The sequence below is a fragment of the Myxine glutinosa genome, chromosome 6 (genome assembly GCF_964187855.1).
Source record: "Myxine glutinosa chromosome 6, kmMyxGlut1.1, whole genome shotgun sequence".
NCBI classification, from domain to species: domain Eukaryota; kingdom Metazoa; phylum Chordata; class Myxini; order Myxiniformes; family Myxinidae; genus Myxine; species Myxine glutinosa.
In genome coordinates, this window is record NC_136266.1 from 142,825,418 (window position 1) to 142,853,412 (window position 27,995).

A 27,995-nucleotide genomic window follows, 5' to 3' on the forward strand; every position below is an offset into this window, starting at 1 on the left:
TATATATATATATATATATATATATATATATATATATATACCTATACATACATACATACGTGTATACACACACACACACACACACACACACACACACACACACACACACACACACACACACACACACACACACACACACACACACACACACACACACACACACACACACACACACACACACACACACGATATGCCATTTGAACCTGGGTGTTCCCAGCGTCACAGGCAATTGGTACTCGAATGGAAATGCTGATCCACCCCCTCGCCGCCCCCCCCCCCCCCCCCACCCCACCTTTTGCAATGTAAAGCAGCAGGTGTACATGGATCGCTTTGTGGATGTTCGGTTTTGAAATTGATAAAAATGTGCGTGCATCATAAGCATAGCCTCGTTAGAAATTCAGCAAGATTCCGTTCAGAAAAGAGGTATAAGAGAACACAGAGACACGTCGACACCCTGTTTACTTAAAGTTCAAAACGAGCATTAGAATACTGTTCATGATAACGGGACACTTGCTTGCTTCACTTCATCCAAGCGGACGTATGCTATATAATCACTGGTAATATTTGCCTAACCTTTGCCAAAGTGAATTAAAAGAAACATACACTGGCTATACGTTGCTGGAAGTCATAGGTTGGAAAACCAAGGCTTGCGTTTCACCCGTAAACCAGAAGGGGGAGAAGAAAAAATAAATAAAGCAAAATTAGCAACCCCAGAAATGGAACGACCAGCTAACTGCAAGCATCAGCGATTACTGGCATCCCGAAATCTATTACCTCTTATTAAACAATGTCACGCAAACGTTGATGCCAAAGATCTCACCTCGTCGATCCTACAACCTCCGATTGGTCAAACGCTAGTTTCCTTCCCGGAAGCACCGCATTACATGAGGGATCCACATCACTTGCAGGAATGTTTAGACAGCAGTTTGTGCAGCTATATATTGGGGGGAAATGGCCGGAGTTGTTAAGGAGGGGGAATGGGGAGGAGGCGGGGGTAAGGCATTCGTTTACTAATGCATATAGAAGGAGGGTGGAGCCTGCTGGATGACCGGTAAGAAGAGTAAAAATAATAACAACAATAATAATTATTATTATTATAACAATGAGAAGAGGCACCTTGTAGCAAAATAAGAGTGACAGTAAGATACCTACACCATCGCTCGACCTATCTTAACATTGTGGCCGTTCGCCATCCCCACCGATGGAAACCTCACTTCCTGCAGAAGCTTCACCACCGTTGGAACTCTCTTCCCTATCGCTGTTTTCTCGAGAGCCACCGACTCCATCCAAATCGCCTCGCGTGATCACTTCAAAGTCATTCCCACTGCTGTGTTCACTGCTGGGTTGCGAATTCTGTTCATCTGCTTCCAACACCATCATAGCACTGGACGCAGAACCTTCATCGGATTTATCACCCTCTCCACACGTTACTTTCTTCGTCTCCGCAACACGATACTCGTACGTGAAAAGTGGGCGAAACGAGTCCAAAAATCCTACGTCTGCCGTGAGGTTCGGCAGAATCCACAAGTGATGCCGCCCACATGTAAGCAGCCAGATGAGGAAAAACAGGATGCACCGAGCTGGGGAAGCACAAAGAGGACAATCTGAAGGGTACGTCTACGAGCTGAAAATGTCATCAACACCAGAAAGGCAGACTCGCATCGAATAACTATCACAACATGGAAGCACAGGACTCAGAGCATTTCCATCAGCGTTACCAGACTCAGTGGTGTAATTATAGTTAGAGTGCCCGCTCCGATTCTGGGAGGTTAGCGGTTCAAACCATGGCCAAGTCAAAACAAAGACTTTGAAAATGTACGTGATGCTTCCTTGCTTGACATTCAGCATTTAAAAGTATAACACAACACACACAACATGCATTTTAAGGCCATTTTCCCTGCTAGAGCGAGGGTTAGCCTTGCGGTCCCCATGAGAATCTTCTCCATTTTGCCCTATTTTCTGCATCTCTCCTGGTTAACCCCCTTGCCCGCATTTCTTCTTCCACCATCATTAGCCAAGTCTTTCTCGGTCTTCCCCGTCGTCTACTTCCTTCTACATTCATTTCCATCACTCTTCTCAACCAGTCACTTTCATCCTTCCTCACACATGACCAAACCATCTCAACCTGTTCCTCTTCACAGCATCAATCACAGGCTCTATTCCCATCATGTTTCACAATTCATCATTTGTCTTCCTCTCTCTCAACGATACTCCGCACATCCATCGAACCATTCGCATTTCCACCCTTTCCAACCTTCGTTGCTGCTCCACGTTCATTACCCATGTCTCGCTCCCATAAATCATAACACTTCTCACACATGCAGCATACACCTTTCCCTTCAGCTTCAACGACACTCCCCTCCTCATCAGCACGCCACTCAGTTCCCGAAACTTCTTCCATGCACATCTCACTCCAGCAACTGTTGCCGAGTCTGATCCACCTTCTCCATTCAGCATGCCTCCGAGGCAGCAAAATGTTTTTGCACCTTCCAGCTTCACGCCGTCTCCAAGATCCAACTCAACATTTCCTCCATCTGCAGCTCCCTCTGTGCACACCTTACATTTGAATGTAGCTGCCACACTGGTTAATGACCCTCTCAGACCACTACATTTTTGATGAACCCACTCAGCGCACATTGTACATTGAATAGAGTTCACTCCGACACCCTTCCTGCACACAGCACACGGCCACTTCCCAGTTCTTTCCACCTCACCACATGCTTTACCACTTGCCATCACCTTCGTCTTTCCGATATTCACCTTCAGACCTTTTGTCTCCATACATTCCTTCCACTTGTTCATCTTTTCCTTCAGTCCATCCATACTTTCCGCAATCAACACCAGATCATCTGCATACAACAACTACAACATCTGCATACAACCCTCCTTTACGTTCTGAGCCAGCACCTCCATCACAGCTACAAATAGTAGTGGACTTAGTACCGACCCCGATGCACTCCCACCTTCACCTCAAACTCACCACTGTTCCCGTCCTTCGTCCTTACAGCTGTGCGCGCTCTTTTGTACATTGCCATAACTACTCTGATCAACCATTCCTCCACTCCTAACTTCCTCAATGCCCATGTCAATACTTTGCGTGGAACCCAATCGAATGCTTTCTCCAGATCAACAAACCCAAGAAACAACTTCTTCCTCTTCTCCATGTACTTCTCCTGCAACTGCCTCACAATGAAAAGCGCGTCTGTCGTTCCTCTTCCTGGCATAAATCCAAACTGCATTTTGTCGATCTGCACTTTCTTCCTTATCCTCCTCTCCAACACCCTTTCCAATACCTTCATTCCATGCTCCAATAACTTTATCGCTCGGTACGAACCACACTCCAGAGGGTCACCTTTCCCCTTGTATAGAGGGACGAGGGTACTCAGTTCCCAATCCACTGGAATGCGGCCTTCTTTCACCACCAGATTGCAGATCTCTGTCATTCTCTTCACACCCCAACTTCCTGCTGCCTTCAACATATCTCCCACAACTCCCGTCAGCCCTCCCGCTTTTCTACTCTTCATTGCTTTTATCGCTTCCTCAACTTCCTTCTCAGTTATCTTCTCTGCCGGTCCTAAAACTGGGTTACTCTCTATTTTGCGATCCCATTCATTCTCTGTATTCAACAGCATTTCCATATATCTTTTCCATCTTCCTTTAATTCCATCTGGGTCCACAACGATTTGTCCCAATTCATCCTTCAAGCAACTCACCCCCATCACATCACACCTCTCTTTCGCTATCTGCTTTGCAATCCTGAATACTGCTCTCTGACCCTCTTCCGAATCCAAGCGTTCTCCAAACATTTTCCTACATACCTCCTGCGCCTTTGCTACCTCTTTCTTTGCAGCCTTCTTGGCTGCCTTATAACTTTCATGCTCTGCTGTTTCTGCTCCCGTACCCTTCGCCTTCTGCCACTCCTTGAACTTCTTCCTCTTCTCGTCAATCCTCTTTCCAACTTCATCATCCCACCACCATGTTTCCGAGTGCCTCGGTGGTCCTTTTGTCCAACCACATACCTCACCAACGGCTCCCAACAGACTAGCTTTCATTGACATCCAACCACTTTCAGGCTCAACCACATCATCCTCTACCCTACTCAGCCTCTCTTTTAATGCCTCCCTTACTGTCACCTCTTTCAACCTCCACACCTTCATTCTCGGTTGGTACTTCACCCGCCGAGCTCTCCTCGCACCTTTCACCCTTATGTCGCAGACAACCAAGTGGTGCTGTGAAACAGCCTCCTCCCCCGGGATCACCTTTGTGTCCCGGAGGTGCCCCCTATCTCGCCTACGCACCATCAGGTAGTCAACGGTTGTCGTCGACCCACCTGACGTGTATGTAACAAGCTTATTATCCCCTTTCTGGAACTGAGTATTACAAATCAACAAATCAGCTCCATCAGCAAACTCCAAAATCATTTCACCTTCTCCATTTCTCACACCATATCCGTAACCCCCATGAACTCCCTCAAAACCATCCATACTCCTTCCCACATGTCCATTTAGGTCTCCTCGTACCACAACAACTTCCTCATCTTTCACGTTTTCCATCAGCTTCTCTATCGCACACCAGAACTTGTCCTTCTCTTCATCGCTCCGACCAACCTGCGGAGCATATCCCGAGATGATGTTCACCAAGAGCTTTCCAATCATCATTTTCACCATCATCAACCTATCACTTACTCTAGTCACACTCACCACACTGTCTACAAACTCCTCAGAAAACAGGACACCAACATCATTCACACCCTCCGGGCACCCTTGCCACATAAACTTGTATTTCTGTCCCTGCCTACCCTTCACCATTCTCACACCACTTCCCTTCCATCTCGTCTCTTGCACACAACATATGTCCACTCTTCTTCTGACCAATACTTGCACCACTTCTCATGATCTCCCTGTCATTGTCCCTACATTCCATGTCCCAAACCTCAGAAACCGATCTCCACTTCGGGCTGTACCCTGCCCATATGTAGTTGTAATTGTCATGGTTCTCTTTTTGAGGCAATGTTTTTTATGGCCGGATGCCCTTCCTGATGCCAACCCTCCTAGTCGTCTCTTACGACACGCAGGGATACCTATTACCTATTCTAATCCAGGGTATACACTGGGAAGCGTTAAAAATATGGAAATTCTGGGGTGGGGGGGGGGGGGGGGGGGTGGGGGGGGAGGGCAGCGTCAGCATCACGGCTGCGGTTTAAACATATTTAAATAATATTTAAACAAAACCATGCAAAATAATCTGGGAAAAGTCTGAGTGAGGACGTGGATTTGAGAAAGGAGCAGAGGTGGAAGAAAAACGAGATATAGGGGGCGGGGCACAAGTCGAGACGAGGAGGAGAGCGAACAAGCACGTGTCCGGGAGGAGAGAAAGAATTAATAAAGAATTTTTTTTTTGATGTTGTTTATTTGTTTGTTTTGTTTTTAAAACGTTGGACAAAGAGTAAGATGTTCCTGAGAGGTCGGGGGGAGAAAAGAAAATCAAAGAAACAAGCAAATACTCTGAAGGAAAGAACTTATATTCACAAAATACTGATGGGGGGGAGGGAGCCTGGAGAGACCAGGCAGCGCATGAGGTGCAAACAAAAAAACGACTAATTACACACAAATTTGCAATAATTACAAAACCAAAACTAAATAGAAACACACAATAACACATACACAATAAAATAACCAGTGGGAATTTGACAAAGACACGAATGGGAAAATACTCAAACTTTGATGTCGTGGAGAGATCGAAGCAAGCCTCCTCGCTCGAGCGACCGGAAGTGGAAGTATAAGATTTAAAATTAAGTATTTAAAATAAGTATTTAAAAGTATAAGAGCTAGGACAATCCCCATAGGTTGGCAACCATTGGGGAGGAAGAAATCCCTCCATATGAAATACTCTAAAGAGTGGTGTGAAAAAGGTGGCACCATTGTTTGTGACGTTGCTGGTACCCAGAGTGCCCCGAGAAGTGACGGCACTTCCCCCAAGCTCAGTGGCTGTCTTTGTCTCGTTTAACAGTCCTCCATTATGTCTTACATATTCGTCTGTATAAATCTACCATATAAAACACAATGTTTGTTACTTGTGAAAATCGAAGATTCTTCAAGTATATTGGATGGTCTTGTGTTATTCTGTCTGTCTGTCTGTCAGTCGCCCACAGATCACCACCGATCTTCACGAAACTTCACCAAATGGTAGAGTTGGTCATAAGCAAGAAGCCTATTGTTGTTGGGGTCAAAAGGTCAATAGGTCAACATAGGCCAAAGGTAACCAACTTCGTCAAATTTCTAAAATCTTCAATTTTCATCTGATTGACTTGAAATGTTAAGAGGATTTGCATACCAGGTCGCTGAATTCAACCACCAAGTATTTTTGAGGTCATCATAGGCCAACAATATATTTTAAGGATTTCGCAAGTATCGTGCTATGCACGACATATTTCTTGTTCGTGTATTTGTGTGATGTCTGTCCCCCTTCATAAGGATAGGTTTTAAAGGCTTTGAGTCGTGCTTTAGTAGGGATTTGAGTCGGGTTTCAATGGGCAATCTTTGAACACAACTGCGTGTACACCAATTAAAAGACCTAAAAGTCTCTGAGGACCCAAAAGACCCCAATGACCCAGAAGACCCCAAGGACTCTGAATACTCAAATTACCCAGAAAACCTCAAAGATCCAAAAGACCCTGAAGACCCAAAATTCCCCAAAGACCCTTAAAGACCACGAAGACCCAAAAGACCCCAACGACCACGGTTCCAACCTGCAACATCAAATAAACTGTTCCAACCCCGTCATTTTTGACGGGCTTTATACTCGTTGTTAAACTAGAACGACACTCGGTGGAGCGCATTCCTCCGCCAGGCTGAACAGTTTGTTTTGTATCCACCGATAGGCCGGATCTGGATTCGGACCTGAACCAAAATCTCAAAATCGGCTTGTTCTCGTCACCTACCCAACTCGTCCACCAAGTTTAGTCATAACTCGTCCACAAGTTTTTTATATATATCATGTTATATATCGCTTTTTGCCCGATCTCTCAATGGTGAAGAATCACTTTGAACAAATCCTCATATCCGAATCCATATTCAGATGTTCACCAAAATTGAACCAATTCTTCCTTGTCACACACACAACCTGTCCACTAAGTTTCGTCCAAATCCGTCCATAACTTTTGAGATATCCTGCTATTTATCGTTTTTGGCCCTATCTCCCAATGGTGAAGAATCACTTAAAAAATTCTACTAGCCGTCTCCGAATCCGGATCTTCACCAAAATCCCATTTCGTCCTTGTCACATACGCTACCTCTACACCAAATTTTGTCCGAATCTGTCCACAACATGTTGAGATATGTTGTTCACAGACAAAGAGACAGACAGACAGGGGTGAAAACATAACCTCCATACACCTTAGGTGGCGCAGGTAATAAAAGCACAGAGTGAAAGAAATTATCAAGTGACATCTTAACAACTATTTCTAATTTAAAATGTACACAATAAAATTCTCTCAAAGGCCTCTTGAAAGCGTCAAGATTGAATAAAGGGGAAAATATCTCCTTCGGCTAAAATAAAACTGGAGGCACTTTGGGGATGGGGATGCTCTGCCTCAAGAATACTCGTGGTCAGGGGGAATCTGACAAATCGAAAAGAGTCGAAAAAATACCCACCGACAGCCATGATGAGAATGCCTCCGACAAAGCAACCGATGGAAACGCTCAGGTAGTATACTCCCACTTTCATACCAGCTGGCCAGAGTGGGAACAAAGTTGCAGCGATCACACCCACAACTGCACACAGAAAGATGGTCTCACGTAAGGGATCTTGAACTATATTTCTCAAGTGGGTAAATTATGCCACTTTATGGGTTTTCTCACCTACAAACAACCCCAAGGCAAATGTCTTGAAATGTACAGGGTCATAGCTCCAGACATAGATCTGTACACACAAACCCCTGGGTTACATCATGCGTCTATCAAATGCACACGTCATGTCTGTGTGAGCTGTTACAGCCTGATGGCCTGTCAGTACTCTGTTACTTTTCTCATCTACTACTCGTTCACCTCATTGCCATCCAAGAAAACCTGATCTTCATGTAACACCATCTTCTTCCTCTTCTTCTTGGGGCTCCCTGGATCCTCGTCCTGGAGAATGTACATGTCTCGTCACCATCAGCACGGTTACAAAATAAACAATCCGCAGGGAACCTCAAGTTAGAATGCTGTACATTATTAACATCTCAGGATAAAATGGTTATTTTGCCACGTAATAAATAAATTGGCCATACTTGCTTGAGTAACAAACATGTTGATGGCCGATACTATTTAACCAGAGAAACAACTCAACCAAAAAGGTGACACAAAACACACCTTTTTATCTTTATTAGTTTCATCCCGCTCCTCGGTTTCTTTTTCCTTCTTCTTGTCTTTGTCTTTTTTCTCTTTCCCTCGCTCCCGCACCTTTTCATCCTTTTTCCCTTTCTTCTCGTCCTCCCGCTTGCCTTCTTTTTCCCTCTCAGACTTGCGTGCAATTTTGAGTCCCCGACTGAAGTATTCCCTCTGCAGCAGCCTGACGGCACGATATCGGAGATTTTCAAAAGCACATTTCATAAAAAGGAAAAAAACCAAGTCAAAACAAGAGAGACGCATAGAAGAAACTTCTCCTTACGTTACACATTTACCTTGATATTCAGAAACCAAGGTGTATGAAAATGAAATGAAATTCAAGCTTTATTCAAAGGAAAAATATCAATAAAGTATAAGATAATAAAAAGCCAACTAGAGAGATTGCAGACCACTTTACCCCAATGAGTCTCGAGAAAAAGGATGTGGGAAGGGTGCATGAGGAATACTCGATATGATTTGACAGGCTGACCACAACTAATAATAATAATAACTAGAACTGCCACTTTAAAACTGCTGGCAGTGATGACCGGTTTACTCGCACCCACTTTTGATGCAACCCCACTGTTGATACAACTCCACTTTTGATACAACCCCACTTGTGATACAACCCCATTTTCATTGGACATGCTTTGACACAACCCCCTTGGATACAACCCCGACACACACACACATACACACACACACACACACACACACACACACACACACATCCCCCCTACCCCCTCCCACACAACCACACCCCTCCCCCCACACGCACACCCCTCCACACACACACACACCCCTCCACACACACACACACACACACACACACACACCCCTCCACACACACACACACACACACACACACACACACACACACCAACCCCCCCTCCACATACACAAACACACCCCACCCCCAACACACACACACACACACACACACACACACACACACACACACACACACACACACACACACACACACACACACACACACACACACACACACACACACACACACACACACACACACACACACACACACACACACACACACATATCCACACAAACGCACATCTCCTTCCACCCCACCCCCTCCCCCACATACACACACACACACAAACACACGCACACATCTCTACACCCCCCCCCCCCCCACCCCAACACACACACACATGCACACACAAATCCCCCCACCCCTAACACACACAAACACACGCACACATCCCCCCTACCCCCACCACACCCCTCCCCCCATATGCACACCCCTCTAAACACACACACACACACACCAAACCCCCCCCACCTACACACACACACACACATATCCCCCCACCCCTAACACACACACAAACACACGCATACATCTCCCCACCCCCAACACACATGCACACACACACACACCAACCCCCCCCCCCCCCCCACCTACACACACACATCCCTCCACCCCCACACACATCCCCCCTACACACACACACACACATACATACACCCCACCCCCAACACACACACACACATATCCACACACACACACACACACACAAACACGCGCACACACATATCCAGACAAATGCACAACCCCCTCCCCCCACCCCCCAAGACACATACCACACACCCATCCCCTGACACACACCCCCACACCCCCCCACCCCACACACACACACACACACACACACACACACACACACACACACACACACACACATCCCCCCACCCCTAACACACACACATGCACACATCCCCCCCACCCCCAACACACACACACACATGCACACATCCCCCCACCCCCCCCCAACCCTAACACACATGCACACACACACAAACACCCGCACACCCCTCCCCCCACACGCACACACACACCCCCCTACACACACACATGCTTATTTTTCAAGATATGCAGGTTGCAAGGTCAGACATATATATGGTGGCGGCCATCTTGGATTTGACGTGGCGACCCAATTTTCAATAGCGTTCTTCCTTATGCCTAGATACACCCACGCACCAAATTAGAAGTTGGTTCTTTGCTTATTTTTCAAGATATTCCGCTCACAAAGTTCAGACATAGATATGGTGGCGGCCATCTTGGATTTTGACGTGGCGACCCAATTTACGATAGCGTTCTTCCTTATGCCTAGATACACCCACACACCAAATTAGAAGTTGGTGCTTTGCTTATTTTTCAAGATATTCCGCTCACAAGGTTCAGACATATATATGGTGGCGGCCATCTTGGATTTTGACGTGGCGAACCAATTTTCGATAGCGTTCTTCCTTGTGCCTAGATACACCCACACACCAAATTAGAAGTTGCTACTTCGCTTATTTTTCAAGATATGCAGGTTGCAAGGTTCAGACATACATGGTGGCGGCCATCATGGATTTTGCTGTGGCGACCCAATTTTCAATAGCTGGCGCATGCGCAGATGGGTTGCACTGCAATGCCACTGAAAAGCGACTGAGAAAACCGCGCATGCGCAGATCGCGGACATGATTCATTTCGATTTCTATCTTTATTTAATTTCCGAAAAGACGTCTGCATTCGAAAATTGCGTGATGACGTCACGACGTAAATGCATTTCTTCATATAACTTCAGATCAGCTGGATGGATTTTGACGAAATAAACGGCATCGTGTAGGGCATTTATTTGCGCAAATTTCAGGACCAATTACGACCATGACAGCCATTTCCTTCTCGCACAGCACCAAACATTCTAATGCGTCAATCCCGCCAACCCTGCGCATGCGCAGGTGGTGCAACGAAGCACTTAAACGCTGAAAAAATCACGCATGCGCAAATGGTAACGCTGGAGCGCAAGGTCACATGTGCACGCATACGTAATATGTGGATGGATGTTTGCACATGCGCAAATGGGCCACTCTATTTACATGTATTACGTACGCGCTTGATGGGCTTACTTTCAGTGAAATACGATTGAGTTAAAAATAGTCAGAATTTGAGCAAATCTGTTTCATTCGTTTGTTAATATGCCTCATCTATTGACAAATCTGCAATTATAATTTTTTTTGAAGTTCAAATGACCGCGGGAGATCGCGTTATCGTGAGCACGTTCTGGAAAGACAAAATGGTGTGTTTCTTCTTCTTTCAACAATAAAGACTTATAGCTTCGCGACCGTACATCCAATCATCTTGAAATTTTGCACACTTGTTACTCTTCATGACTTCTACTACAGTATGAAGTTTCACGTCGATCAATAAAGCGAATCAAGAGATATCCATTTAAAAAAAAAAATTCGTTTAATTAACGATATCTGCCTATCGCAAATAGTGACCAAACGTGACCTATCGCAAATTCTAAAATGACATTTTAGTAGACTGACATGCTGAACAGATCTGTGAATTTTCTCCTCGATTGGATCAAAAATGAGGGAGGAGCTAGGTTTTAAAGGTTCATGCTTAAAAACGTCATAACTCTGAAACCATGTGTCGGATGATGTCGTGCTCGCTGACTTTTTTGTTCGTCATGGGTATGCGATTCTGCTTGCAAAGTTTGGCCTCGATCTGTTCAGCCGTTGCAGAGAAAAAGGGATTTTCGTGTTTTCACGAAAAACAAGATGGCGGCCGAACCACGTGACCTGCGACGTCATAATTACCATTAAAATATTCTACAGACCGAGTCCCTCCTATGGTGAAAATTTTATCTCAATCGGCCCTATTATTGCAGAGAAAATGTTTTTTAAAGGAAATTAAAACTGAAAATGGCAATCGCACTGATGTCGGATGATGTCGTGGCCTGGGAGGACAAAATGGTGTGTTTCTTCTTCTGTCAACAATAAAGACTTTAGCTTCGCGACCGTACATCCAATCATCTTGAAATTTTGCACACTTGTTCCACCCGATGAGAGCTACATTGCATTAAAAATTAAAGTCGATCCATGCAGTGGTTCAAGAGTTACAAGCTTTTTAAAATTTATCTTCCATTATTTATTGCGGCCAAACCATGTGACTTATCAAAACGTCTCAAGTAACGATGAAACATCCCCCCATGAGGAACATTTGTGTAAAGTTTCCACTCGATATCTCCACAAATTATGGAGGTGATTCCATTTCTAGTTTGAGATTTTAAAACGTCATAACTCTGAAACCACGTGTCGGATGACGTCGTGCTCACTGACTTTTTTGTTCGTCATGGGTATGCGAATACGCATGCCAAGTTTGGGCTCGATCCGTTCAGCCGTTGCGGAGAAAAAGGGTTTTTTGTGTTTTTTCACGAAAAACAAGATGGCGGCCGAACCATGTGACGTATGACTTCGAAATTTTTTGCAATCTGAGTTTTTTTAAACTAAGCATCTGGGGAAAAAATCTCATTTTCGGGGGAGAAAAATTGTGTTTGACGAATTCTAACCTCTTAACGTTAGCATTTTTGATATACTCAATACACATGTTTTTTGTTCCCATTGCAGAGTTCTTTAGAATGAGCCATTCCTCAAATTTTTCCATTGAGCCGTTTCGGAGATACAGAGGGGCAAAGTTGCAGGTGTTTTACAAGATGGCGCCCATACCACGTGACCTATGACGTAATCATTAGCATTTAAAAAATCTACGAGCCTAGCCGATCATTTGATGAAAATTTCCTGTCAATCCGACCAGCGGTTGCTGAGAAACTTAATTATGAAGTTTTCGGAGGTGCAAAATAGGGCGGAAGAATAATAATAATAAGAAAAACTCTAGCAGTAATAATAGGTTACTCTCCATTTATGGAGAGTAAACCTAATAATAATAACTAGAACGGCACTCAGTCGAGAGCATACCTCCGCCTGGTTGTCCATATCACTCAATGGTGAAGAATCACTTTTAAAATTCTACTAGCTGGATCCGGATCCGGATTTTCACCAAAATTGAATCGATTCTTCCTCGTCACACACACAACCTGTCCAACAAGTTTTGTCCAAATCCGTTCATAACTTTTTGAGATATCCTGCTATGTGTCGTTTTTGGCCCTATCGCCCAATGATGAAGAATCACTGAAAAAATTAGCCGGATACGAACCCAGACCTTCACCAAAATCGAATCATTTCGTCCTCGTCACATATGCTGCATCTCTTTCAAATTTCGTCCGAATCTGTCCACAACGTTTTGAGATATTTTGTTCACAGACAAAAGGACAGACAAACAGACAGGGGTGAAAACATAACCTCCATCCACCTTTGATGGCGGAGGTAATAACTAGAACTGACACTTTATAACTGCTGGCAGTGATGACTAGGTATCACTACGTCCTGCTTTTATACAACCCCGCTTTGATGAGTCATGTGACACATGACGTCCTCTTTAAAAAAAAAAAAAAACGGATTTAAAACTCAGTAGAGAATTCGGTAGAGGGCATATGCCGCTGCCAGGCTCAACAGTTTACAGTTTGTATCCCACTGAAATGTCGGATCTGGATCCGACATGAACCAAAATCCAATCGGCTTGTTCTTGTCACTTGCCCAACTCATCCACCAAGTTTTGTCATAAGTCATCCACAACTTATTGAAATATCGTGCTATACATTGTTTTTAGCCCCATCACTCACTTAATGGTGACTCACTCAATTGAGTACCAGCTTGCTGGGATGAATGATCCCGGTGTACCCCGGTTTAGAATAGGTACACCGTACCCCTGCACATCGTAAGAGGCGACTAAGGGTTGGCGCCAGGAAGGGCATCCGGCCATAAAAACATTGAGACAAACAGGGAACCACGATTGTCATGGGGCCCGCAAGACTAACCCCTGCTCTAGCGGGGAAAATGGCCATAAAACGATCATTCACTCACTCAGTGGTGAAGAATCACTTTTAAAAATAAAATATTTATCATATCCAGATCTCCACCAAAATTGAATCAATTTGTCCTTGCCACACACCCAAACTGTCCACCAAGTTTCGTCCGAATCCATCCATAACTTGTTCAGATATGGCGTTCTATATTGTTTTTAGCCCCATCACTCAATGGTGAACAATCACTCAAAAAATTCTCGAATCCTGATCTGGATCTTCACCAAAATCTAATCACTTTGTCCATGTCACACACCCAACCTCCACCAAATTTCTTCAGAATCTATCCACAACTTTCAGCCATTTTGTTCACAGACAGACAGAGGTGAAACCATAACCTCATCCACATTCGGTGGCTACAGTAAAAATCGTTACATATTTAACGTGTCCCCCAATTTCGACTGCATATACAAAGTTTCATTTTAAAATGTTTATAAACGTGCACGTAATCCCTTTTTTTGTTTTTTTGATCCCCCGCATGATAATGCTCTCGTACCTTTGTGTCACATGGTGATTATAACTACCACGTTTGGTGAATTTCTGCCCAACCGTTTAGGAGATAGTGCGACAGATGGACAGACACTGAGTCGATTACAATGTCCCCACCTCCCTCCCCCTCCTCATTTTTTTTTTTTTTTTTACAAAAAGCATGGGAATAACTAGTTCATAGTACACATTACCCAAGCATTGTTCAAGTATATACTTCAATTTAAACAAGCATTCTGAGTATTGCGCTGCAATACATGTCCCCTACCAAAGTTCAAAGTGCCATAACTTTGTCAAAAATGATCGAATATGCAAATTTATGCACGGTTGATGCTGGTTTTCAAACTTGATCTGAGGTATGCTGAGACACATGTGTGTCACGCCTCGCCTCGTTGATAAGCCCGCAAGGTCGCGCCGTGTAGCGGCCTGCACGTATTGCACTGTGTGAATTATATAATTACCAACCCACGGTCTGAGGTACTAGCGATTGAAGAGATATCCATTTTTTTCAATATTTTCGTTTAATTAACGATATCTGCCAAACCACGTGCCGTCGTGCCCTATCGCAAATTCCAAAAGGACATTTTAGTAGACCGACATGCTGAACAGATGTGAAGTTTCCCCTCGATTGGATCAAAAATTAGGGAGGAGCTCGGTTTTAAAGGTTCATGCTTAAAAACGCCATAACTCTGAGACCATGTGACGCACGACGTCATGCTCGCTGACTTTTTTTGTTCGCCATGGTTATGCGATTGTGCCTGCAAAGTTTGGCCTCGATCTGTTCAGCCGTTGCAGAGAAAAAGGGGTTTTCGTGTTTTCATGAAAAACAATATGGCGGCCGAACCACGTGACGTCATAATTACCATTAAAATATTCTACAAACCGAGTCCCTCCTATGGTGAAAATTTGATCTCAATCGGTCCTATTATTGCAGAGAAAATCTTTTTTAAAGGAAATTAAAACTTAAAATGGCACTGAGTTAAGGATCATCAGAATTACCAAAGTTCAAAGTGCCATAACTTTGTCAAAAATGATCGAAACGTCGTGAAGTTCGAACTTGATCTGTAACTTATCATGAGGAAACCATGTGCCAAGTTTGAAATCATTCGCATTAAGAGTTTAGAAAAAAAAGTCCGGAAAACTGTTCTTTGCGTGATGGACTGACGGACTGACGGACTGACAGACGGAGGGACGGAGTGCAAACCTATAGTCTCCTCCGGTGTACACCGGTAGGGGACTAATAAAACAATTATTTTAAAGACCTTTAAAAAAAATTACAGAAGTTTAGCACCATGGTAGCAGTCTTATACACCACACGTAGACAACGCCCTATTTAATATGTGCAAGTGCTGCTTCAATGGAGGGGGTTTGAAAGGGCAAATAAAATATGACACTCAATTTAAATTAATTGCTCCTCGATCATAACCTGACATTTGTAGACAGACAGATGGACAGACATGAACCAATTGGTTAACCCCGCTTCCTGCTTAGTGTGCGCTGGTAATAATAACCAGTTCCCTTTAAAGGAACTTTGACGAAAGAAGAGGCCATTGCACCCATCAAAGCCTGCACAATCATTACCAACCTCTGGGCAAGGAAGCAGCACGTACCATTTTTGAAGTCTTTGGTACAACTCGGCCGGGGTTTGATCCCGAACCCCCCAGACCTGAAGCGGACGCTCTAACGAGATTACACAGACGAGCATTCTTCATGGAAATTACAGTCCTCTTAAACCATATTTTGTTGAAAGCAACGGCTTGCTTCTGTTTGCTGTTCAATCAACTGACAAAAGCACGGTAGTGATTTGGTGGAAGTAGCTCTGTTCAAGCAGTGGAACATTGTGCGCGGCAAATTTGAATGTCGAGATGGCATACAATCTTCCCAATATCGGAACCAAAGAGCTACTAAACTGCAGATTTTTGGAAGTGCCAACAACCAGATTCCGATTCGTGTTCTAGTGTTCATAATGTACAGTATACGGTAATTCTTTTGATCCATACATCTTGCTACCTTACCGTGCGATTTGCGCAACGTGTGTGGGATGGCAACAACGTGCCTTTCAAACTCAGAACAGGGCAATAGTTTGAAGATCTTACAAGCTGAAGAGCAATGCTCATCCGATTTACAAATTGAAGTGTTGTTTGACGAACTTGTTGCAGAAATGCACAGCAGTATCGCGGCTGGTGAAGAGAAGCGGCGCTCCTTTCCTGCCCGTCGCCCAGTCCGACTCGAGCAACACGTCCACCGCTCGCGAGCCTGCGCAGATGTATCGCTGCCGTCACAATCATGGCAATTCTTCTCAATCCGTCACCAGATCAATATAATCCAAACCAAGAGGCTGCAGATGGTTTATAATTAGTGAGGAATGCAGAAGCCATCCCTCTGGAGGCTTCAACAACTGCTCCACTGAGAGCGTTTGCTGCTCGAGCGTGCCAAACAAGCAAGGGGAAAAACAGCAACAGAACAACACCTTTGGAATCAAAGACTAATAAATTAATCTAAGGCAACGAGTTTATTCCAGAACATAAAATTGCCAAAATAAAAATAAAATACTTCTTGGAAATCAAATCAAAAGGATTCCTCCAGCAATTACGCAATAAATCCCTTTACGGATTTTAATCCAGCAATAAATCCCTTTACGCACCTGTAAAGTACTCAACTCTCTGACCCATCATGCTGGATGATTTTGTCGGACATTTAAACCGGAGATACTTGGCCACGGCAGTGTCCAACTTCTCTTCTTCTTCTTCAACATCCCCCTGCACACAGCACATTTGAAAATTTGATTCTTTCTTGGGCCGATGTACCACGTCACGGCCGATTAAAGGCTACCAATCCGTGAAGCATCAGCATTTGCTCACTCAAAACACTAAAAAGACTGCGTGGGAATCTCAAATGTATCAAACCTTGGAAAAAGAGAAATGTTTTAAAACTTTAAATGGCTGAAATATAACAAAAGAGTTACCTCAATACTAAGAATACAACAACAACAACACAACATGCATTTTAAGGCCATTTTCCCTGCTAGAGCGAGGGTTAGCCTTGCGTCCCCATGACAATCTTCTCCATTTTGCCCTATTTTCTGCATCTCTCCTGGTTAACCCCCTTGCCCGCATTTCTTCTCCCACCATCTTTAGCCAAGTCTTTCTCGGTCTTCCCCGTCCTCTACTTCCTTCTACATTGATACATTCACGAAGAATGATGGGTCCAACCAGCTGCCTTTGCAAAACCCCACAACCATCCCTCCGCCACCGACACCTGCGACCATCCCTTCACCAACGACACCTGCGACCATCCCTCCACCACTGACACCTGCTACCATCCCTCCACCAACGACGACACCTGCGACCATCCCTCCACCAACGACACCTGCGACACCTGCGACCATCCCTCCACCACCGACACCTGCGACCATCCCTTCACCAACGACCATCCCTTCACCAACGACACCTGCGACCATCCCTCCACCAACGACACCTGCGACCATCCCTTCACCAACGACACCTGCGACCATCCCTCCACCAACGACACCTGCGACCATCCCTTCACCAACGACACCTGCGACCATCCCTCCACCAACGACACCTGCGACCATCCCTTCACCAACGACACCTTTTTTCTTTTCTTTTTTGTATACTGAATCGAGGCTCGTGAAAGAGCTAACATTAACTTCACAAACAAATCGACCAGACAAACAAAATACACAAAAAGAGGGAGCGGAAGACAAGATGGGGAGAAAAGGGGAAGCACACACACACAACATCCGAGAGCAGGGAGATGTGTGGAAGGGAGAGGGCCCGGGGGGCCGCGACCATCCCTTCACCAACGACACCTGCGACCATCCCTTCACCAAAGACACCTGCGACCATCCCTTCACCAAAGACACCTGTGACCATCCCTTCACCAAAGACACCTGTGACCATCCCTTCACCAAAGACACCTGCGACCATCCCTTCACCAACGACACCTGCGACCATCCCTTCACCAACGACACCTGCGACCATCCCTCCACCAACGACACCTGCGACACCTGCGACCATCCCTCCACCACCGACACCTGCGACCATCCCTTCACCAACGACACCTGCGACCATCCCTCCACCACTGACACCTGCTACCATCCCTCCACCAACGACACCTGCTACCATCCCTCCACCAACGACACCTGCGACCATCCCTTCACCAAAGACACCTGCGACCATCCCTTCACCAACGACACCTGCGACCATCCCTTCACCAACGACACCTGCGACCATCCCTTCACCAACGACACCTGCGACCATCCCTTCACCAACGACACCTGCGACCATCCCTTCACCAACGACACCTGCGACCATCCCTTCACCAACGACACCTGCGACCATCCCTTCACCAACGACACCTGCGACCATCCCTTCACCAACGACACGACACCTGCGACCATCCCTTCACCAACGACACCTGCGACCATCCCTTCACCACCCTGCGACCATCCCTTCACCAACGACACCTGCGACCATCCCTTCACCAACGACACCTGCGACCATCCCTTCACCAACGACACCTGCGACCATCCCTTCACCAACGACACCTGCGACCATCCCTTCACCCACGACACCTGCGACCATCCCTTCACCAACGACACCTGCGACCATCCCTTCACCAACGACACCTGCGACCATCCCTTCACCAACGACACCTGCGACCATCCCTTCACCAACGACACCTGCGACCATCCCTTCACCAACGACACCTGCGACCATCCCTTCACCAACGACACCTGCGACCATCCCTTCACCAACGACACCTGCGACCATCCCTTCACCAACGACACCTGCGACCATCCCTTCACCAACGACACCTGCGACCATCCCTTCACCAACGACACCTGCGACCATCCCTTCACCAACGACACCTGCGACCATCCCTTCACCAACGACACCTGCGACCATCCCTTCACCAACGACACCTGCGACCATCCCTTCACCAACGACACCTGCGACCATCCCTTCACCAACGACACCTGCGACCATCCCTTCACCAACGACACCTGCGACCATCCCTCCACCAACGACACCTGCGACACCTGCGACCATCCCTCCACCACCGACACCTGCGACCATCCCTCCACCACCGACACCTGCAACCATCCCTCCACCACCGACACCTGCAACCATCCCTCCACCACCCACACCTGCAACCATCCTTCTACCACCACCACTCGCAACCATCCCTCTACCACCACCACTCGCAACCATCCCTCCACCACCACCACCCATAATCATCCCTCCACCATGCATAATCATCTCTCCACCACAACCACCCATAATCATCCCTCCACCACCACCACCCATAATCATCCCTCCACCACCACCACCACCCATAATAATCCCTCCACCACCACCACCACCACCACCACCACCCATAATAATCCCTCCACCACCACCACCACCCATAATCATCCCTCCACCACCACCACCCATAATCATCCCTCCACCACCGCAACCCATAATCATCCCTCCACCACCGCTATCCATAATCATCCCTCCACCACCGCTACCCATAATCATCCCTCCACCACCGCTACCCATAATCATCCCTCCATCACCGCTACCCATAAACATCCCTCCACCACCGCTACCCATAATATCATCCCTCCACCACCGCTACCCATAATCATCCCTCCATCACCGCTACCCATAAACATCCCTCCACCACCGCTACCCATAATCATCCCTCCACCACCGCTACCCATAATCATCCCTCCACCACCGCTACCCATAATCATCCCTCCACCACCGCTACCCATAATCATCCCTCCACCACCGCTACCCATAATCATCCCTCCACCACCGCCACCCATAATCATTCCTCCACCACCACCACCACCCATTATCATCCCTCCACCACCACTACCACCCATAATCATCCCTCCACCACCACCACCACCCATAATCATCCCTCCACCACCACCACCACCCATAATCATCCCTCCACCACTGCTACCCATAATCATCTCTCCACCACCGCTATGCAAAATCATCCCTTCACCACCACCCATAATCATCCCTCCACCACCACCCATAATAATCATCCCTCCACCACCACCCATAATCATCCCTCCACCACCACCCATAATCATCCCTCCACCACCACCCATAATCATCCCTCCACCACCACCACCACCACCACCACCCATAGTCATCCCTCCACCACCACCACCACCCATAATCATCCCTCCACCACCACCGCCACCACCCATAATCATCCCTCCACCACCACCACTACTACCCATAATCATCCATCCACCACCGCTACCCATAATCATCCCTCCACCACCACCACCCATAATCATCCCTCCACCACCACCACCCATAATCATCCCTCCACCACCACCACCACCCATAATCATCGCTCCACCACCATCACCCATAATCATGTCACGACCACCCATCCCTCCACCACCGCTACCCATAATCATCCCTCCACCACCACCACCCATAATCATCCCTCCACCACCACCACCACCACCCATAATCATCCCTCCACCACCACCACCCATAATCATGCCTCCACCACCACCACCACCCATAATCATGCCTCCACCACCGCCACCCATAATCATCCCTCCACCACCGCTACCCATAATCATCCCTCCACCACCGCTACCCATAATCTTCCTTCCACCACCGCTACCCATAATCATTCCTCCACCACCACTACCCATAATCATCCCTCCACCACCGCTACCCCTAATCATCCCTCCACCACCACCACCCATAATCATCCCTCCACCACCACCACCACCCATAATCATGCCTCCACCACCGCCACCCATAATCATCCCTCCACCACCGCTACCCATAATCATCCCTCCACCACCGCTACCCATAATCTTCCTTCCACCACCGCTACCCATAATCATTCCTCCACCACCGCTACCCATAATCTTCCTTCCACCACCGCTACCCATAATCATTCCTCCACCACCACTACCCATAATCATCCCTCCACCACCGCTACCCCTAATCATCCCTCCACCACCACCACCCATAATCATGCCTCCACCACCACCACCCATAGTCATCCCTCCACCACCGCTACCCATAATCTTCCTTCCACCACCGCTACCCATAATCATTCCTCCACCACCGCTACCCATAATCATCCCTCCACCACCCATAATCATGCCTCCACCACCACCACCCATAATCATGCCTCCACCACCACCACCCATAATCATGCCTCCACCACCACCCATAAACTTCCTTCCACCACCGCTACCCATAATCATTCCTCCACCACCACCACCACCCATAATCATCCCTCCACCACCACCACCACCCATAATCATCCCTCCACCACCGCCACCCATAATCATCCCTCTACCACCGCTACACATAATCATCCCTCCACCACCGCTACCCATAATCATCCCTCCACCACCACCCATAATCATCCCTCCACCACCACCCATAATCATCCCTCCACCACCGCCACCCATAATCATCCCTCCACCACCGCCACCCATAATCATCCCTCCACCACCGCCACCCATAATCATCCCTCCACCACCGCCACCCATAATCATCCCTCCACCACCGCCACCCATAATCATTCCTCCACCACCACCACCCATTATCATCCCTCCACCACCACCACCCATAATCATCCCTCCACCACCACCACCACCCATAATCATGCCTCCACCACCACCAACACCACCCATAATCATCCCTCCACCACCGCCACCCATAATCTTCCTTCCACCACCGCCACCCAAAATCATTCCTCCACCACCGCTACCCATAATCATCCCTCCACCACCACCACCACCCATAATCATCCCTCCACCACCACCACCCATAATCATCCCTCCACCACCACCACCCATAATCATGCCTCCACCACCACCACCCATAATCATGCCTCCACCACCACCACCCATAATCATGCCTCCACCACCGCCACCCATAATCATCCCTCCACCACCGCTACCCATAATCTTCCTTCCACCACCGCTACCCATAATCATTCCTCCACCACCGCTACCCATAATCATCCCTCCACCACCACCACCCATAATCATCCCTCCACCACCGCTACCCCTAATCATCCCTCCACCACCACCACCCATAATCATCCCTCCACCACCACCACCCATAATCATGCCTCCACCACCACCACCACCACCACCACCCATAATCATGCCTCCACCACCACCACCCATAATCATCCCTCCACCAGCGCTACCCATAATCTTCCTTCCACCACCGCTACCCATAATCATCCCTCCACCACCCATAATCATGCCTCCACCACCACCACCCATAAACTTCCTTCCACCACCGCTACCCATAATCATTCCTCCACCACCACCACCACCCATAATCATCCCTCCACCACCACTACCACCACCACCACCCATAATCATCCCTCCACCACCGCCGCCCATAATCATCCCTCTACCACCGCTGCCCATAATCATCCCTCCACCACCGCTACGCATAATCATCCCTCCACCACCGCTACCCATCATCACCCCTCCACCACCACCCATAATCATCCCTCCACCACCACCCATAATCATCCCTCGACCACCGCCACCCATAATCATCCCTCCACCACCGCCACCCATAATCATCCCTCCACCACCGCCACCCATAATCATCCCTCCACCACCACCACCCATAATCATCCCTCCACCACCACCACCCATAATCATCTCTCCACCACCGCCACTCATAATCATCCCTCCACCACCGCCACCCATAATCATCCCTCCACCACCGCTACCCATAATCATCCCTCCACCACCGCCACCCATAATCATGCCTCCACCACCACCACCCATAATCATCCCTCCACCACCACTACCCATAATCATCCCTCCACCGCCACCACCACCCATAATCATCCCTCTACCACCACCACCCATAATCATCCCTCCACCACCACCACCCATAATCATCCCTCCACCACCACCACCCATAATCATCCCTCCACCACCACCACCCATAATCATCCCTCCACCACCACCACCCATAATCATGCCTCCACCACCACCACCCATAATCATGCCTCCACCACCACCACCCATAATCATGCCTCCACCACCACCACCCATAATCATCCCTCCACCACAGCTACCCATAATCTTCCTTCCACCACCGCTACCCATAATCATTCCTCCACCACCGCTACCCATAATCATGCCTCCACCACCACCACCCATAATCATGCCTCCACCACCACCACCCATAATCTTCCTTCCACCACCGCTACCCATAATCATTCCTCCACCACCACCACCCATAATCATCCCTCCACCACCACCACCCATAATCATCCCTCCACCACCACCACCCATAATCATGCCTCCACCACCACCACCACCCATAATCATTCCTCCACCACCACCACCCATAATCATCCCTCCACCACCACCACCACCCATAATCATGCCTCCACCACCACCACCACCCATAATCATGCCTCCACCACCACCATCCATAATCATCTCTCCACCACCTCTACCCATAATCATTCCTCCACCACCACCACCACCACCACCACCCATAATCATCCCTCCACCACCGCTACCCATAATCATCCCTCCACCACCACCCATAATCATCCCTCTACCACCTGTACCCATAATCATCCCTCCACCACCACCCATAATCATCCCTCCACCACCACCCATAATCATCCATCCACCACTACCCATAATCATCCCTCCACCACTACCCATAATCATCCCTCCACCACCACCCATAATCATCCCTCCACCACCGCTACCCATAATCATCCCTCCACCACCACCCATAATCATCCCTCCACCACCACCCATAATCATCCCTCCACCACCGCTACCCATAATCATCCCTCCACCACCGCTACCCATAATCATCCCTCCACCACCGCTACCCATAATCATCCCTCCACCACCGCTACCCATAATCATCCCTCCACCAACGCTACCCATAATCATCCCTCCACCACCGCTACCCATAATCATCCCTCCACCACCGCTACCCAAAATCATCCCTCCACCACCACCCATAATCATCCCTCCACCACCACCCATAATCATCCCTCCACCACCTCTACCCATAATCATCCCTCCACCACCACCCATAATCATCCCTCCACCACCGCTACCCATAATCATCCCTCCACCACCACCCATAATCATCCCTCCACCACCACCCATAATCATTCCCCCACCACCACCCATAATCATCCCTCCACCACCGCTACCCATAATCATCCCTCCACAACCGCTACCCAAAATCATCCTTCCACCTCCGCTACCCATAATCATCCCTCCACCACCGCTACCCATAATCATCCCTCCACCACCACCCATAATCATTCCTCCACCACCACCCATAATCATCCCTCCACCACCGCTACCCATAATCATCCCTCCACTACCGCTACCCATAATCATCCTTCCACCACCGCTACCCATAATCATCCCTCCACCACCACCCATAATCATTCCTCCACCACCACCCATAATCATCCCTCCACCACCGCTACCCATAATCATCCCTCCACCACCTCTACCCATAATCATCCCACCACCACCGCTACCCATAATCATCCCACCACCACCGCTACCCAATACCCATAATCATCCCTCCACCACCGCTACCCATAATCATCCCTCCACCACCGCTACCCATAATCATCCCTCCACCACCGCTACCCAAAATCATCCCTCCACCACCGCTACCCATAATCATCCCTCCACCACCGCTACCCATAATCATCCCTCCCCCACCGCCACCCATAATCATCCCTCTCCCACCGCCACCCATAATCATCCCTCTCCCACCGCTACCCATAATCATCCCTCTCCCACCGCTACCCATAATCATCCCTCTCCCACCGCTACCCATAATCATCCCTCTCCCACCGCTACCCATAATCATCCCTCTCCCACCGCTACCCATAATCATCCCTCTCCCACCGCCACCCATAATCATCCCTCTCCCACCGCCACCCATAATCATCCCTCTCCCACCGCTACCCATAATCATCCCTCTCCCACCGCTACCCATAATCATCCCTCTCCCACCGCTACCCATAATCATCCCTCTCCCACCGCTACCCATAATCATCCCTCTCCCACCACCACCCATAATCATCCCTCTCCCACCGCCACCCATAATCATCCCTCTCCCACCGCTACCCATAATCATCCCTCTCCCACCGCTACCCATAATCATCCCTCTCCCACCGCTACACATAATCATCCCTCCACCACCGCTACCCATAATCATCCCTCCACCACCGCTACCCATAATCATCCCTCCACCACCACCCATAATCATCCCTCCACCACCGCCACCCATAATCATCCCTCCACCGCCGCTACCCATAATCATCCCTCCACCACCGCTACCCATAATCATCCCTCCACCACCACCACCCATAATCATCCCTCCACCACCGCTACCCATAATCATCCCTCCACCACCGCTACACATAATCATCCCTCCACCACCGCTACCCATAATCATCCCTCCACCACCACCCATAATCATCCCTCCACCACCACCACCCATAATCATCCCTCCACCGCCACTACCCATAATCATCCCTCCACCACCACCACCCATAAATCATCCCTCCACCACCGCTACCCATAATCATCCCTCCACCACCGCTACCCATAATCATCCCTCCACCACCACCCATAATCATCCCTCCACCACCACCACCACCCATAATCATCCCTCCACCGCCGCTACCCATAATCATCCCTCCACCACCACCACCCATAATCATCCCTCCACCACCGCTACCCATAATCATCCCTCCACCACCACTACCCATAAATCATAATCATCCCTCTCCCACCGCTACCCATAATCATCCCTCCACCACCGCTACCCATAATCATCCTTCTCCCACCGCTACCCATAATCATCCCTCCACCACCGCTACCCATAATCATCCCTCCACCACCGCTACCCATAATTATCCCTCCCACCGCTACCCATAATCATCCCTCTCCCACCGCTACCCATAATCATCCCTCCACCACCGCTACCCATAATCATCCCTCTCCCACCGCTACCCATAATCATCCCTCTCCCACCGCTACCCATAATCATCCCTCCACCACCGCTACCAATAATCATCCCTCCACCACCGCTACCCATAATCATCCCTCCCCCACCGCTACCCATAATCATCCCTCCACCAACGCTACCCATAATCATCCCTCCACCACCGCTACCCATAATCATCCCTCCACCACCGCTACCCATAATCATCCCTCCACCACCGCTACCCATAATCATCCCTCCACCACCGCTATCCATAATCATCCCTCCACCACCGCTACCCATAATCATCCCTCCACCACCGCTACCCATAATCATCCCTCCACCAACGCTACCCATAATCATCCCTCCACCACCGCTACCCATAATCATCCCTCCACCACCACCCATAATCATCCCTCCACCACCACCCATAATCATCCCTCCACCACCGCTACCCATAATCATCCCTCCACCACCGCTACCCATAATCATCCCTCCACCACCGCTACCCATAATCATCCCTCCACCACCGCTACCCATAATCATCCCTCCACCACCGCTACGCATAATCATCCCTCCACCACCACTACCCATAATCATCCCTCCACCACCGCTACCCATAATCATCCCTCCACCACCGCTACCCATAATCATCCCTCCACCACCGCTACCCATAGCATAATCATCCCTCCACCACCGCTACGCATAATCATCCCTCCACCACCACTACCCATAATCATCGGTTCATCATAACTATCAACGCACCGACCATAATGTTGGAAGTTTCGTTTGGCAAAACAAGGTAATTGGCAGAACTTGCGGTAAATTGTGGATCCCATCACACCAAGCGTTACAGTTACCACATCAAATAACTCTCGGATAGAAAACAAAATTAGGTCGAAACCCCATTGCAACATAATAAAGTATAAACAAGATATAAAACAAAGAAGCACATCCGTGAAGGAGGCCGCGCGAAGCTTTGCAACGAATAGCGGCGCCTGAGGAATCATCATGCCCGACGGCGACGGATACGTGGTCAGTTTTCTTCACAAAGACGCAACCATTTCACAAAAGAAAACACAGGACTGGTGAAACGGCAAATAGAATCGGCACTAACAACACAAAGCGATATCCAGGACCCGAGAGAAGCGCCGCTACCTGCAGGCTCCTCCGGTGCCGCCGTCTCTCCGCCATATTGGAAACACCGCGTCTAACCTGAAATATCGCGAGATTTCCAACGATATCTTAAACGTTGACAAGCTCGTCACCATGACGACCACATTATCATTGCCTTTCCATTTTTTTTTTTTTTTTTTTTTTTTTTT

At 48.2% G+C, this 27,995-nt stretch overlaps 1 protein-coding gene across 1 annotated transcript; it reads right to left on the reverse strand.

Annotated features, from left to right (window-relative positions):
• Positions 1-442: 442 nt before the first annotated feature.
• SEC62 (SEC62 preprotein translocation factor) lies at positions 443-27,881 on the reverse strand. The gene is made up of 8 exons (XM_068103906.2): positions 27,829-27,881; positions 17,271-17,385; positions 16,777-16,882; positions 8,352-8,550; positions 8,046-8,126; positions 7,860-7,920; positions 7,653-7,772; positions 443-1,580 (listed from the first exon to the last, which is right to left on the reverse strand). Exons 1-8 carry the CDS (start codon positions 27,862-27,864, stop codon positions 1,171-1,173), a joined length of 1,128 nt encoding a protein of 375 aa, XP_067960007.2. The 5' UTR covers positions 27,865-27,881; the 3' UTR covers positions 443-1,170.
• Positions 27,882-27,995: the final 114 nt, after the last annotated feature.